Source organism: Amblyraja radiata, chromosome 38 (assembly GCF_010909765.2).
Source record: "Amblyraja radiata isolate CabotCenter1 chromosome 38, sAmbRad1.1.pri, whole genome shotgun sequence".
NCBI lineage: Eukaryota > Metazoa > Chordata > Chondrichthyes > Rajiformes > Rajidae > Amblyraja > Amblyraja radiata.
In genome coordinates this window covers 10,440,960-10,457,039 of record NC_045993.1, presented here as the reverse complement: position 1 = coordinate 10,457,039, position 16,080 = coordinate 10,440,960, and the positions used below count along the sequence as shown (strand labels likewise).

The 16,080-nt window shown below is 50.4% G+C and overlaps 1 protein-coding gene across 1 annotated transcript in view; it reads right to left on the bottom strand.

Moving 5' to 3' along the window:
* scaf1 (SR-related CTD associated factor 1) overlaps positions 1-16,080 on the bottom strand; it is a 58,128-nt gene that overhangs the window by 11,118 nt on the left and 30,930 nt on the right. Inside the window, 6 exon segments of the mRNA XM_033013330.1 lie at positions 3,639-6,929; positions 6,931-7,033; positions 7,035-7,777; positions 8,623-8,759; positions 13,286-13,422; positions 15,200-15,327. Of these exon segments, the coding sequence (XP_032869221.1) occupies positions 3,639-6,929; positions 6,931-7,033; positions 7,035-7,777; positions 8,623-8,759; positions 13,286-13,422; positions 15,200-15,327 (4,539 nt within the window).

The window sequence follows — 16,080 nt, the reverse complement described above, 5'->3', positions numbered from 1 at the left end:
TCATATGAGGAAAGATTGAAAAAGACTAGGCTTGTATTCACTGGAGTTTAGAAGGGTGAGGGGGTATCTTATAGAAACATATAAAATTCTGAAAGGACTGGACAAGCTAGATGCAGGAAAAATGTTCCCAATGTTGGGCGAGTCCAGAACCAGGGGCCACAGTCTTCGAATAAAGGGGAGGATAAAGACCATTTAAGACTGAGATGAGAAAAAACTTTTTTACCAAGGGTTGTGAATTTGTGGAATTCCCTGCCACAGAGGGCAGTGGAGGCCAAATCACTGGATGGATTCAAGAGAGAGTTAGATACTCTAGGGGCTAGTGGAATCAAGGGATATGGGGAGAAGGCAGGCACAGGTTATTGATTGTCCTCCTCCTGCACCTATTTTCTATGTCCATGTTTCTATGTAACTGAGAAGCCATTGGAGTAGTTAAAGTCGAGATCAATGGATTGCTGGACGCTGAGCGACGTGGGGAATAGTGCAAGAAAACAGTGCATCCTTCCTCGGATATGGTGCCCAAAATTGCTCACAATAGTCCAAATGCAGCCTTACCAGCGCCTTATAGAGCCTCAGCATTACATCCGTTTTTGTATACAAGCCCTCTTGAAACAAATGCTAGCATTGAGTTTGGTTTCTTTACTACCGATTAGTCGATGCTGAGGAACAGGTAAAGTCATGAGTAGTCTAGTGCACAGAACACAAAATGTCGCTTTACCTCCCCCCCTTGACTCCATACAAGGACCCAAGTAGTCTTTCCAGGTGCGGCAGAGGTTCCCCTGCACCTCCTCCAACCTCATCTATTGCATCCGCTGCTCTGGAAGTCAGCTGCTCTACATCGGTGAGACCAGGCGTAGGCTTGGCGATCGTTTCACCCAACACTTTTGCACAGTTCGTATTAACCAACCTGATCTCCCAGTGGCTCAGCACTTCCAACTCCCCCTCCCATTCCGAATCCGACCTTTCTGTCCTGGGCCTCCTCCATGGCCAGAGTGAGTCCCACCGCAAATTGGAGGAGCAGCACCTCATATTTCCCTTGGGTAGTTTACACCCCAGCGGTATGAACATTGACTTCTCCAATTTCAGGTAGTCCCTGCTTTCTCCATCCTTCCCCTCCCCTTCCCAGCTCTCCCACAGCCTACTGTCTCCGACCCCCCCACATCAGTCTGAAGAAGGATCTCGGCCCGAAATGTCACCCATTCCTTCGCTCCACAGATGCTGCCTCACCCGCTGAGTTTCTCCAGCATTTTTGTCTACCCACAAAGTGCTGGAGGAACTCAATGGGTCAGGCAGCATCTGCGGAGGGAATGGACAGGCGACGTTTCAGGTCCTGCCTGTCCATTCACTCCAGAGATCACATATGGATTTCAACGTATTTTATTGCTGTTGATTAAACGAGGCGGCACGGTGGCGCAGCGGTAGAGTTGCTGCCTTACAGCGCCAGAGACCCGGGTTCGATCCTGACTACGGGTGCAACTGCTCACAGAGTTTGTACGTTCTCCCCATGATCTCGTGGGTTTCCTCCAGGTGCTCCGGTTTCCTCCCACACTCCAACATCTGCAGTTCCTTCGTACACAGGTTTGCAGATTAATTGGCTTTTGTGAACTATAAATTGTCCCCAGTGTGTGGGACACTGATGGCGAATAAGGGTGATCGCTGGTCGAACGTTTCACGTCGAGACCCTTCTTCAGACTAAGAGTCAGGGGAGAGGGAGATACAGAGATAAGGAAGTGTAAGGTGGGAAAACCAGACATCAAAGGGGATGCTGCCTTATCCAGAGATGCTGCCTGACCCGCTGAGTTACTCCAGCATTTTGTGTCTATCTTCGGTGTAAACCAGCATCTGCAGTCCCTTCCTAAACTGTTACATCCAAGCTGTTATCAGGTAACTGAACCATCGTCGAATAAGTTAGAGTGCGGCCCTGACCTCCCATCTACCTCATTGGAGGTCTTTGAACCATCTTTAATCAGACTTCAGTCATATCTTTACACAACATGTCCTTTTTCCTTTTTAGTGCCTGATTGGATTTGTGTGGATGGCTTGATTGTGGCCAGTTCTCTGGATACTTTCAAGAGAGAACTAGATAAGGCTCTTAAAGATAGGGGATATGGGAGAAGGCAGGATCGGGGTACTGATTGGGGATGATCAGCCATGATCATATTGAATCGCGGTGCTGGCTCGAAGGGCTGAATGGCCTACTCCTGCACCGTTATCTATTGTATTCATGAGTAGTTTTATCTTTGACTGGATAGAACGCAAACAAAAGCTTTTTGCTGTCTGAAGAAGGGCCCCTACCCGAATAGTCACCTACCCATGTTCTCCAGAGGTGCTGCCTGACCTGCGGAGTTACTCCAGCATTTTGTGTCTATCTATGGTACAGCCCCGCATTTTTAATACGGCTTATACACATGATAACAACAAACCAAACTAAACTTAGTGCAGGAAGGAACTGCAGATGCTGGTTAAAATCGAAGATAGTCACAAATTGCTGGAGTAACTCAGCGGGACAGGCAGCATCTCTGGAGAGAAGGAATGGGTGACGTTTCAGGTCGACACCCTTCTTCAGACTGGTTAGGGAAAAGGGAAACGAGAGATATAGACGGTGATGCAGAGATAAAGAACAACGAATGAAAAATATTCAAAAAAAGTAACGATGATAAGGGAGACAGGCCATTGTTAGCTGTTTGTTGGGTGAAAACATGAAGCTGGTGCGACTTGGGTGGTGGAGGGATAGAGAGAGAGGGAATGTCAGGGTTACCTGAAGTGAGATAAATCAACATTCATAACACTGTTCTGTAAGCTGCCCAAGCAAAATATGAGATGCTGTTCCTCCAATCTTCAAAGGAACTGCAGATGCTGGTTTAATCCGAAGATAGACACAAAAGGTTGTCCCGCTGAGTCACTCCAGCTTTTTGTGCCTATCTGTCGACGTCACGTTCCAAATAGATGAAACGTTGATTCAGCCAAAAACAGACTGCTGGGGGAAATGAATGGGACAGGCAGCATCTATGGAGGGATAGTCCAGTCCCTGCATCAGACTGGCACCCGGGTGTGTTCAGGTTTGGTTGCGCTGTTATGGGACGATGTTTACTTTAGACTTTTGTGGGTGTGGAGGGGAGGTTAGAGTAGGTAAGGAGAGTGGAAAAGTTGAGACGGTTGATGTGCCGCCGGCAGTAGGAAATGAAAAGGTCTAGGGAGGGTAGAGTCCAAGAGAAGGGGGACCGGTGGTGACGGGAGAAGGGGTCATCACTGGGTGGTGAGAACTCCAGAAAAAGGCACAGGTCAGAGGCTTAGTTTAGAGATACAGCGCGGAAACAGGCCCTTTCGACCCCCCAGAGTCCGCACTGACCAGCGATCCCCGCACACCAACACTATCCTACACCCACTAGGGGCAATTTGTACATTTACCAAGCCAATTAACCTCCACGTCTTTGGAGCGTGGGAGGGAACTGAAGATCTCGGAGAAAACCCACGCAGGTCACGGGGAGAACGTACAAACTCCGTACAGACAGCACCTGTAGTCGGGATGGAACCTAGGGTCTCCGGCGCTGCATTCGCGTTATGGCGGCAACTCTACCGCTGCTCCACCGTACGGGAGGAAAGCTCGAGGTCAGTTCTGCTTGTTGCCAAGGACTACTCACGTGCTAACATTCCCCCTCCGGTCTGGAGGTCCCAGGACAAGGGTTTGCCCACGGCCCGCGGCTTGTCCCCGTTGACCTTGGAAGTGTCGATATGCTCGTGGTAATCCTTCGGCTGCTGCGGGGGTGGTGGGGGCGGGGGCTGGTGCAGCGGGGGCTCCTTCGGCACGAAGGCCGGCTCCATAGGCGGCGAGGTGGTCTCGGAGATCTGCGAGAGGGGGGAGAGGTCCAGCTCCACCGCTTCCTTGGCGGGGCTGGGCAGGGCGGGCTTGTCGTCGGACTTCTCCGAGGAAGACCACAGCAGCTCCTCCTTGATCCTGAAGGGGCTGGAGCTCTTGCTGCTGCTGCTACTGCTGCTGCTGCTACTACTGCTGCTGCTGCTACTGCTGCTGCCGCCTCCGCCGCTCTCGCTGGGCGCCTTCTTCAGGGCAACCTTGGGCTTGGCCTCCTTCTTCTTCTTGCCCGACCCCTTGACCTTGCCGCTGGGGGCCCTGACCTTCTTTGCCGCCGAGCGGGGCTTGACCGCGGCCTTCCCCTTTGCCGGCCGCATCGGCGCCCCCTTGTTTTCCGGGACGTCGGCGGCGCGGTGCCGGCTGGCCTTCGGCTCGTGGTGCTTGTCCTCGGTCTTCATGAAGGGCGACCGGCTCTCCCGGTCGCGGCTGAACTTGACGCCGATCAGGCCGCCGCCCTTGCCGCGGTCCTCCTTCATGGAGGCGGCACAGGTCACCCCGTCTCGGATGAGGACGGCCACCTTGGACTGGAGCTTCACCTTCCGCGGCACCTGCTGCTTGTTCTCCTTGGGCGGCGCCTTCATCTTCTTCCCGGACTGGCCGCCCATCAGGTGCTCCTTCGTCGCCTTCTTCTCCGCCTTCAGGCTGTCGGCCGCGGTGGCCGCCGCCGCCGCTACCCCCGCCCCCGCCCCCACCTTCTGCCCGTCGGCCAGCTTTTTCCGCCGCTTCTCCTTGGCCGCCTTCTCCTCCGGGTGGGCTCTCTTCCGCTCCTTGACCTTGGCCGCTTTGGCGCCGGCTTCCCCCGCCCGGTGGCTCTTCTCGTGAAGGCTCCGCCGCTCGTTCTTGCCGTCCGGACCTTTCCCGGGCAGCCTGGCATCCTGCAGGTGATCCGCCGGCTCCGCATCGGAGAAGCTGTTCTCAAAGCCCAGATCGTCCGAGTCGTACAGGCCCTCCCGGGTTGGCGAGAGGACTGCCACCTCCATCGACTCTTCATGGTCTACCATGGCCTCTCCTGTGTTGACGGTAATTGTCCTGGTGATGGAGCGGGCCTTGATCAATATGTCATCGTCGTTCAGCTCCTGAATGGAAGGAGGAATCACAATCCTGCTGTCCCTTCTCCCCTTTGCTGCCTTCTCGTGCTTCTTTTCGCTGACAGGGTTTCTCTCTCTACTCCTGTCCTTCTCTTTCTCGTTCTTTTCTTTCGGCCTGTGCGGGGAAGGGCTGGGCTGCCTCTTCTCCCTCTGCGGCCTCTCCTTGGACCGTGACCGAGAGTGCCTACGCCGCTTGGCGGCCTCCAGCTCGCGGTGCTTCTCCTTCTTGCGCCTCTCCTTCCTGGACTTGCTGCTGGAGCGGGAGCGGTGGAAGGCCCCGCTCTCCCTCGCCTGGGGGGGCCGCCCCTTCCACCGCTCGGCCGAAGCCCTCATGGAGCCCAGCGCCGACACGCTGGTGCTGATGGAAGGCGACCAGGACCGTGACCGGCGGTGCTCCCTCGAGTGGGTGCGGGACCGCGAGACCTTATGGCGCGACCGTGAGCTTGACCTCCTCCTCTCCCACGACCGGGATCTCGATCGGGACTTCTTGTGATGGATCCGCAACCTGGATCTGGACGTGGACCTCTTGCGCTCGCGGGATTGGGACCGGGAGCGTTTCTGGTCCTTCGAGCGGCTCTTCTTGTGTTCCCGCTTGCGCTTCTTCCGGCTGCGGGAGCTGGACTCGGAATGCGAGCCGGACTGGCCTTTGGACTCGGCCGGTGACCTGGAGTGTTTGGGGAGTTTCTCCCGCTGCAGGTCCGGCACCTTCCTCCGGCAATCCAACTTCTTCCGGCCCCCCTCGGTGGAGTTCTCGCCCAGGTCTATCTGCAGCGCCCCCTCGTCGGAGTCAGCATGGAGGGAGATGAAGTCGTCCCCTTCAACTCCTCGCAGGCGCTCGAAGATTCTTCCGCGGGTGCGGAAGGCTCTGGCCGGGCTGAAGTTCTCCTCATCCTGCTGCACAATCTCGCCCTCCTCTATCTCCGAGTCGTCGTACGTATGTGCGTCCTCGGGCCACTTGGACACGTTGACCGTGAAGACCAGGTTGTCTTTTCTCTCGACGGTGCGGTGGGATTTGTGGTGGTACTTGGCGGTGGAAGAGGACTTGCTCTTGTGCTCCGCCTTGGAGTGCGCCTTGCCGCCCGATTTATCCTTCGCCCGTGTCGTCTCTGCCCGCGTCTTCTGCTTCGACGCCGACTTGGAGACAACCCGGCTGCTCGAGCCCGTCTTCTCCGCCGGTCGGCTTTGGAATTGCCGAGCTGCGGCCGACTCGGGAGCAGTCCTCTCGGAGTCCTTCCGATACCTCGGGGCATTCTGCGACTCTGAGGCCGCTTGGTGTCTGGGCGGCTCGGCGGCACTGGCGCTCGACTTTGCTTTGAAGCTCGCCTCTTTGCCCGGCTCACCTTTCCACGGGCCGCCCCCTTCCGCGGCGTGGCCCCATTTCTCTGCGGCCTTCAAGGTCTTGGCCTCCATCTTGGGGTCGGGTTTGCGCGCGAAGCCAAAATCCACGGCGGCGGCGGCCGGTGGCGAGGCGGGCTCCTCCTCTTCGAGCATCGCGCCGACCGTCTCGTCTATCATGAGTTCGCTCGGGGAACAAGCGTCAAAGTCGAAGTCAACCGAGTCGGAGTCTGGTTGGGAGATGGTGTCAAGCTGTGTTTCACGCTGGAACTTGGTATCTGCTTCAAATTCTCCTCCCATTATGGAGCTCAACCCCTGGCCAAAGTTGGCCGGGGGCTCGGGTTCTAGGTCTCGGTACTCTGGAGAACTGTAAACGTCCGGTTCTAAATTAGACTTGGCCGCGTGGCCACAGCCCGCCTGCACTTCCACATCCGACGACACACACGCTGGCGATTCCGGAGACGGCTCCATCTCGTACTCGGGGCTCATGCATTCCTCCTCCTCCTCTTCCTCCTCCTCCTCGCTCATTCCGGCGTCGCTGACAATTTTCAGCTCGCCTTCCGACTCGTCTCCCATGGGGCTCAGGTTGTTTGAGCTGGCGATGGAACCCGTCGGGTCAAAGGGGTCGTACTTCTCCTCGTCTTCCTCCTCGGGCTCCTCCTCCTCCTCCTCCTCCTCCAAGCCCGTCCGCTTCCTTCGGGGAAAAGTCGCCGCCCAGGAACCCCCCGTTGATATTCTCTTCAGTCGGTTGGATTGAAGGGGTCGTAGGCCTCGGGCCGCAGGCGGCTGTCCGAGCAACTGATCCGATTGGTGACGCCCTGGTGGCAAGGGACCGAGCTGGACTCTGCCTTGTCGGGACACGTCTGAGACATGCTGGAGGAGCCGGGCTGGTTCCCCGAGTTGGAGCAACCTCCACCGTTCAATGGTCTTTGCTGCCCGTTGGAGATGCCGCCACCATTGCCAAGGGCCAAGCCCCAAGCGACTCCTTCCGAGGGATGCGAGCCCTGGGTGTGACCCACCAGCCTGTGCAGAGGGGAGTTGGCCACCGGCTTTCGCCCCATGCTCGGACTGAGCCTGCCGCTTCTCCGCGATGGACAGCCGAGCTCGACCCCCAACGGATCCAGCCTTCCTCTTATCGCCAAGTCGGTGGCCGGGGAGAACACCGGTGTTTTCAAGTCCGTCGCTGCTGCCTGGCCACTCTTCTCTGTCCTTGTCGTTCTCGAGCCCCCCAACGTTCCTGATCGCTCCAGACCGCCCATGTTTCTCAGTAACCCTCGTCTCAAACAGTCCAAGGACGCCGGTGAAAGAATGTACGAATCCAACAAGCCCAAGCCGTCACTTGTCTGTTTGGCTCCCATGTAATGGTTGCCACTGTTCCTACTGCTGGACAGTCCACCGTTGCATAAGCAATCCCTGTAAGGTAGAGCTTCCCTTATGATGCTGTGAGGTGGTACCCGCTGCAATGAAGGCGAGAAACCAGCGGACGCTGCAAGGAGAAACAAAGAAAAGTTAACAACAATCAATAGACAATAGACAATAGGTGCAGGAGTAGGCCATTCGGCCCTTCGAGTCAGCACCGCCATTCATCCCCAATCAGTACCCCGTTCCTGCCTTCTCCCCATGTCCCCTGACTCCGCTATCTTTAAGAGCCCCATCTAGCTCTCTCTTGAAAGTATCCAGAGAAACGGCCTCCACCGCCTCTGAGGCAGAGAATTCCACAGACTCACCACTCTCTGTGAGAAAAAGTGCTTCCTTGTCTCCGTCCTAAATGGCTTACTCCTTATTCTTCACAAGTTCCCCCCTGCCTGCGTTTGGCCCATATCCCTCTCAACCTTTCCTGTCAAAATATCTTTTAAATGGTGTTACGGTACCAGCCTCAACCACCTCCTCCAGTATCTCGTTCCATCCACCCACCACCCTCTGTCTCTCAGGTTCCTATTAAATGTTTCCCCTCTCACGTAATCCCATGTCCTCTGGTTGATTCCCTACTCTGGGTGAAGGACTCACTTACCCTATCTCATCCATTCACCCTAACTATTCCCCTCATGATGTGACGCACCTCCATAAGGGGAGACTCAGCCACCAGCAGTCCAACGAGTAAAGTCCCAGCCTGCCCAGCCTCTCCCTATAGCTCAGGCCCTCAAGTCCTGGCAACATCCTCGGAATGATGCAAAGAGGACGGGAGTGTAATGCATCTTATCATGCAGTGAGAACCTCAGCCTTGACTGCAGCACAAGGTGAGATGAATTTTGCAGGCGGTCGTCTTGAAACCTTCCATCAGCGCGCGCGTGCCTGCATAAAAGGGGCGAACAGGAGGAATATTTCCCTCACCTGACTTATTGTATCTCCAGGTCTGATCTTTCTTTACAGGAAACCTGGGGTGGCGGACAAAGCGGATGCCGAGAGTGGAGATGCCATCTTCGTGCAAGTCTGTTGCGTCTTCTGTGCTTTCTGGCTCCAACCTGCCACTGGACAAGACACCAACATAGACAACAAAGAGTTTAGTTTAGTTTAGTTTAGAGATACAGCGTGGAAACAGGCCCTTTCGGCCCACCGGGTCCGCGCTCACTAGGGACAATTTTTACATTTTCCAAGCCAATTAACCTACATACCTGTACGTCTTTGGAGTGTGGGAGGAAACCGAAGATCTCGGAGAAAATCCACGCGGGTCACGGGGAGAACGTGCAAACTCCGTACAGAAAGCAATCGTAGTCAGGATTGAACCCGGGCCTCCTACATTCGCTGTAAGGCAGCAACTCAACCGCTGCACCACCCGTGCCACCCTAACAAGAAGAAGGGGCTCGACACGAATCGCCACCCATTCCTTCTCTCCAGAGACGCTACCCGCCCCGCTGAGTTACTCCAGCACCTCGTGTCAATCTTTGGCTTAAACCAGCATCTGCAGTTCCTTCCTGTACACAAAGGGCTTGTTTCTACGCTGTATGACTCTTATGTTTAAATCACTCTTTCTACTCATTTAATTCATGTACCCCAAATCATTGACATGATTCAATGTTGGTGTCTTAATTTACAATTGATTCAATAAATTATCCAAGCAGCTCCATTTTTTAAAAATCTTTAGAGCCCACAATTGCAAAGACATCAAATAAGAAACAAAACAACTCAGTGGCTTGGGCTTCAAGCTATGGATCATCAATTTAGACAGCTCTAGATACAACATATAACAATTGCAAGTAACGCAATGCGCCCCCTTTTGAATTAATTCGAGGATGAATTCTTCAAAGCAATAACTCACTTAAGAGGTTGCAAGAAGGGCCTTTATAGAAACATAGAAAATAGGTGCAGGAGTAGGCCATTCGGCCCTTTGAGCTTGCACCGCCATTCAATATGATCATGGCTGATCATCCAACTCAGTATCCCATCCCTGCCTTCTCTCCATACCCCCTGATCCCTTTAGCCACAATTAGGCCACATCTAACTCCCTCTTAAATATAGCCAATGAACTGGCCTCAACTACCTTCTGTGGCAGAGAATTCCACAGATTCACCACTCTCTGTGTAAAAAATGATTTTCTCATCTCGGTCCTAAAAGACTTCCCTCTTATCCTTAAACTGTGACCCCTAGTTCTGGACTTCCCCAACATCGGGAATAATCTTCCTGCATCTAGCCTGTCCAACCCCTTAAGAATTTTGTAAGTTTCTATAAGATCCCCCCTCAATCTTCTAAATTCTAGCGTGTACAAGCCGAGTCTATCCAGTCTTTCTTCATATGAAAGTCTTGACATCCCAGGAATCAGTCTGGTGAACCTTCTTTGTTCTCCCTCTATGGCAAGAATATGAAGGGAAGGGAATAGGGGGATGGGGGGGGGGAAGGTTTGTGGAGCTGGCAGGTGTGGGTTTCAACTGAAAATTTCAGACAGATAGATTGTCATTGAGATAGTGTAATAATGACTGCAGAGCCAACACGGATAGGTGAGTTACACAGTCATAGAGTGACGCAGTGCGGACACAGGCCCCTTGACCCAACGCCCACACTGACCAACACGTCCCATCTACCCTCGTCCCATCTGCCTGCATTTGGTCCATATCCCTCTAAACTTATTCTATCCGTGTCTAAATGTTTCTCAAACCTGTTAGCCTCAACTAGTATCTGCCTCAATGACCTCCTCTGGAGAAAAAGAATAGGTGACGTTTCGGGTCAGACAGTCTGAAGAAGGGTTCCGACCCGAAGCATCAAGTGCTCTTTTTCTCCAGATGCTGCCTGACTCGCTGAGTCACTCCAGCATTTTGTATCTACCTTCAATTTGTTATTTTTCTTGCAGCAGTCATGCCTCTTTGGAATTAGGATGAGGCTGAACAATTTCTTTCACATGGAAACAAAAGGTGAATAATTCACTCGGTGTGAGTGGTTGAGGCAGATGCTTGTCATCAATATCAATGATTTGTCGTCTATATCGATGATGTGTCATCTATATCGATGATGTGTCGTCTCTATCGATGATTTGTCATCTATATCAATGATCTGTCATCTATATCAATGATCTGTCATCTATATCAATGATGTGTCATCTATATCAACGATTTGTCATCAATATCAACGATTTGTCATCAATATCAATAACTTGTCATCTATATCGATGATGTGTCGTCTCTATCGATGATTTGTCATATATATCAATGATCTGTCATCTATATCAATGATGTGTCATCTATATCAATGATGTGTCATCTATATCAACGATTTGTCATCAATATCAATAACTTGTCATCTATATCAATGATTTGTCATCTATATCAATGATGTGTCATCTATATCAATGATCTGTCATCTATATCAATGATTTGTCATCTATATCAATGATTTGTCATCTATATCAATGATGTGTCATCTATATCAATGATTTGTCATCTATATCAATGAATTGGCATCTATATCAACGATTTGTCATCAATATCAATAACTTGTCATCTATATCAATGATTTGTCATCTATATCAATGATGCGTCATCTATATCAATGATCTGTCATCTATATCAATGATGTGTCATCTATATCAATGATTTGTCATCTATATCAATGAGTTGGCATCTATATCAACGATTTGTCATCAATATCAATAACTTGTCATCTATATCAATGATTTGTCATCTATATCAATGATGTGTCATCTATATCAATGATGTGTCATCTATATCAATGATTTGTCATTTATATCAATGAATTGGCATCTATATCAACGATTTGTCATCAATATCAATAACTTGTCATCTATATCAATGATTTGTCATCTATATCAATGATGTGTCATCTATATCAATGATCTGTCATCTATATCAATGATTTGTCATCTATATCAACGATGTCATCAATATCAATGATTTGTCATCAATATCAATGATTTGTCATCTATATCAACGATTTGTCATCAATATCAATAACTTGTCATCAATATCAATGATTTGTCATCTATATCAATGATGTGTCATCTATATCAATGATTTGTCATCTATATCAATGATTTGTCATCAATATCAATGATTTGTCATCTATATCCATGATTTGGCATCTATATCAATGATCTGTCATCTATATCAATGATCTGTCATCTATATCAATGATTTGTCATCTATATCAATGATTTGTCATCTATATCAATGATTTGGCATCTATATCAACGATCTGTCATCAATATCAATAACTTGTCATCTATATCAATGATGTGGCATCTATATCAATGATTTGTCAACTATATCAATGAAGTGGCATCTATATCAATGATTTGTCATCTATATCAATGATTTGTCATCTATATCAATGATCTGTGGTCTATATCAATAATTTGCTGTCTATATCAATGATATGGATGAGAACGTACAAGGCATGATTAGCCATTTTGCAGAAGACACCAAAGTGGGTGGTGTTCGAGATAGTGAAGATGGCTGTCATAATTTGCAGCAAAACCCTTACAGAAAAATGTGAGGTGTTGCACGTTGGGAACTCTAACCTGGGCAGGACCTATACAGTGAATGGCCGGGCTCTGGGGAGTGTTGCAGAGCAGAGGGATCTCGGAGTGCAGGTGGAGTGTTCCTTGGAAGTGGCATCACAGGTAGATATGGTGGTCAAAAAGACCGTCGGCACTTTGGCCTTCATCAGTCAGAGTAACGAGTGTTGAAGTTGGCAGGTCATGTGACAGTCGTACAATGCATCGGTGAGGCCGCATTTAGAGCATTGTGTTCAGTTTTTGGTCACCCTGTTAGAGGAAAGATGTTGTCAAGTTGGAAAGAGTGCAGAGAAGATTTACGAGGAAGTTGCCAGGGCTCAAGCGCCTGAGTTATGGGAAGAGGTTGAGCAGGCTAGGATTTTATTCCTTGGAGCGCAAGTGGTTGAGGGGTGATCTTATAGAGGTGTACAAAATCATGAGAGGAATAAATCAGGTAAATGCAGAGAATTTTGCCCTGAGTAGAAGAATTGGGAACCACAGGTCACAGGTTTAAGGTTCGGTGGGAAATATATTTGATAGGAACTCAGGTCTAATAGGACAGTCTGAAGAAGGGTCCCGATCTGAAACATCACCTATTCCTTTTCCTTAGAGATGCTGTCTGACCCGCTGAGTTACTCCAGCACTTTGTGTCTTCTTACCCCCCCCGTCCGCCAGGGGAAGCACCAGAGACCCATGTTCGATCCTGACTACGGGCGCTGTCTGTATGGAGTTTGTACCCGTGGGTTTTCTCAGAGATATTCGGTTTCCTCCCACATTCCAAAGATGTACTGGTTTGTAGGTTAATTGGCTTGGTAAAATAAAATGTCCCTAGTGCGTGTAGGATAGTGCTGGTCGACACGAAGGGCCTGTTTCCGTGCTGTATCTCTGAACTAAACTAAAAGAGCTTGTGACAGCTCGAGGTGAAAGGGCTAAAAAATGGCAAGCTTTCACTTCACTATCTTGAACAAGACTAAAAATGAACAGAGAGGACGGGAAGAAGACACGAAAGAGGCAGCTTGCTCGACAGGATTCAGAAAAATAAATGGTTCTTACAAATAAGAGGGTCCCAGATCGGCAGCAGACTCTGGCTCTGGAGTCAGCCGTGCCTGCAGTGTGGCTCCATACGTGGATCCGATGTGTTGTAGAGCACTGGTGAGATGGGACAGCAAAACCGACACCACTTCTTTCTCCTTTAAAACAGAGAGAATACAAAGATCAGTGGAACTAGTCAGAGATAATTCATTCAAAAGGCAATGAATACATTTTTTTTAAAAGAGAAAATAAGGGGACTGTTAACAATTGGGATATACCACGAGCACGGAGTGGCTTCCTCGAAGGAGCACCGGAGATACACACAAATGTTTAATGTGTCATTCCTAATGGGCCTGTCCCACAGGCGATTTTTCAGCAGACTGCCAGCGACTGTCAAGTTGCCAGCAGTCGCCTAAAAAAACGGGAACTGGAACGGCGACTGTCAGAGAGGAACACACACACAAACACGTCGCAAAGGCGGGGGCCAGGGCAAGCGGGGGAGCGCTGTCTAAAAAATTCCCACGGTGCAAAACCAAGATGATACAGACACACACCACAATGAACAGGAAGATTGGCGCTGTAATTAAGACGGCTAAAGCACAGTGTACGGTAAGTCCTTTAAAAGAGGGGGGGAGAGGGGGGAGAAGGAGGGAGAAGGAGTAGAGACAATGTTTAAGAAGCCAGAGATACACGGCTGTGAAGTTCGGCGGACATTTAACATTACCGGTCGGTTCCTTGGTTCTGAAAACTACTGCGTATTTTTTTTTCCCCCCAATGAGCCAATCAGCACCGGCTCCAACCTACGAGAACCTCAGAGAACCTTTGACCTCCTGGCAACCCACTAGGACCGCCCGGCAACCCACATACGGTTTGAGAATTCTCGCTAATCTCCAAGGCAACTTCGTTCTCGGAATTCTCGGCGACCATAATGAGGCCGCGACTAGTTCCCAAAATGCGGCAACTCCTCACGACTATGAAGGGGACTCCCCGGCAACCACCCGCCAACATGTGACGACTGCAAAGTCTCCTGCAGTCGCCTAAAAGGGACAGGCCCATAACTGTCATGTTGTATGTCATGTTGTCACTTGCGGGCGGAGCACCAGGGCAAATTCCTTGTATGTGAATACTCGGCCAATAAATTTATTGATTCATTCATTCATATTCATTCATTCATTCTTCAGACTGTCGACTGTCTCACAACCACAGAATTGTCTTAGGAACTGACTCCGGCTGCAGACTTGGTGCCTACTGCTGCCTCCCAGTAACACCTGGCTCTCCCTGTCTATTATTGTAGTATTCAACTGACTGAATGAAATTTGGAAAACGAGACGGACAGTCCTCGTGTTTTTTTTGTTCAAGATACAGTGCAGAAACAGGCCCTTCGGCCCACCGAGTCCGCACTGACCAACCATCCCCGCACACCAAGGACAATTTCCGCTTGTGCCTAGCCGATTAACCTACAAACGTGCACATCTTTGGAGCGTGGGAGGAAACCGAACCGCGATCCCCGCACACACAAGGGACAATTTTTTACAATTACACCGAGCCAATCAACCTACACGTCCTTGGAGTGTGGGAGATCCCGGAGATTCTCCAGAAATCCCGGAGAAAACCCACGCATGTCACCGGGGGGTAAAATACAAAACTCCGTGCAGACAAGCACCCGTAGTCGGGATTGAACCCGGGTCTCTGGTGCGGTAGCGGTACAGCGGTAGACCACCAGAGACCCGGGTTCAATCCCAACTACAGCGTTAGTGGTACCACTCTACCGCTGTGCCACCTGGAACGAGATTCGATTGGAGTTCCCACTACACAGCTAAAGACACGAGGACTGTCCACCTGGTTTTCCAACTAACAATCAGTCGTTTGGACAGTACAATAATGGTGGAAAAATAGACTTGATTCATCTTTGGAGGATCCACTCAGGAGTCTTACCGGGTTGCTGTTTCCATGGTTACCATGGAGACTGGGTACAGCAGCCTCTGGTGTATGTCTGGTACCTATGTTGGATTCCACTGGCATGCACGCCTTCCGTCTTCTGAGCTGTTTCTTCTTCCTGGAATCTGGAATAATGAAGCAGCAACAAATTTTTAAAAATCATAGTTTTACAAAGCATATACATGACACACTAGGCCTGGCCCGGCTCCATGTGTTCATAAGTGATAGGAGCAGAATTATGCCATTCGGCCCATCGAGTCTACTCCGCCATTCAATCATGGCCGATCTATCTCTCCCTCTTAACCCCATTCTTCTGCCTTCTCCCCATAATCCGACACCCGTACTAATTCAGCTCCATGAGAGTGCTGTAGTTTCTTTTTATCCCCCCCCCCCCCCCCCACCTCCTGCACTCCTGTGCAGTTTTAGCCCCCTAATTTGAGGAAGGACATTCTTGCTATTGAGGGAATGCAGCGTAGGTTTACAAGGTTAATTTCCGGGATGGCGGGACTGTCATATGCTGAGAGAATGGAGCGGCTGGGCTTGATTACTCTGGAGTTTAGAAGGATGAGAGGGAATCTTATAGAAACATTATAATATTATTAAGGGCTTGGACACGCTAGAGGCAGGAAACATGTTCCTGATGTTGGGGGAGTCCAGAATCAGGGGCCACAGTTTAAGAATAAGGGGTAGGCCATTTAGAACGGAGATGAGGAAACACTTTTTCACACAGAGAGTTGTGAGTCTGTGGAATTCTCTGCCTCAGAGGGCGGTGGAGGCCGGTTCTCTGGATACTTTCAAGAGAGCTAGATAGGGCTCTTAAAGATAGCGGAGTCAGGGGATTTGGGGAGAAGGCAGGAACGGGGTACTGATTGGGGATG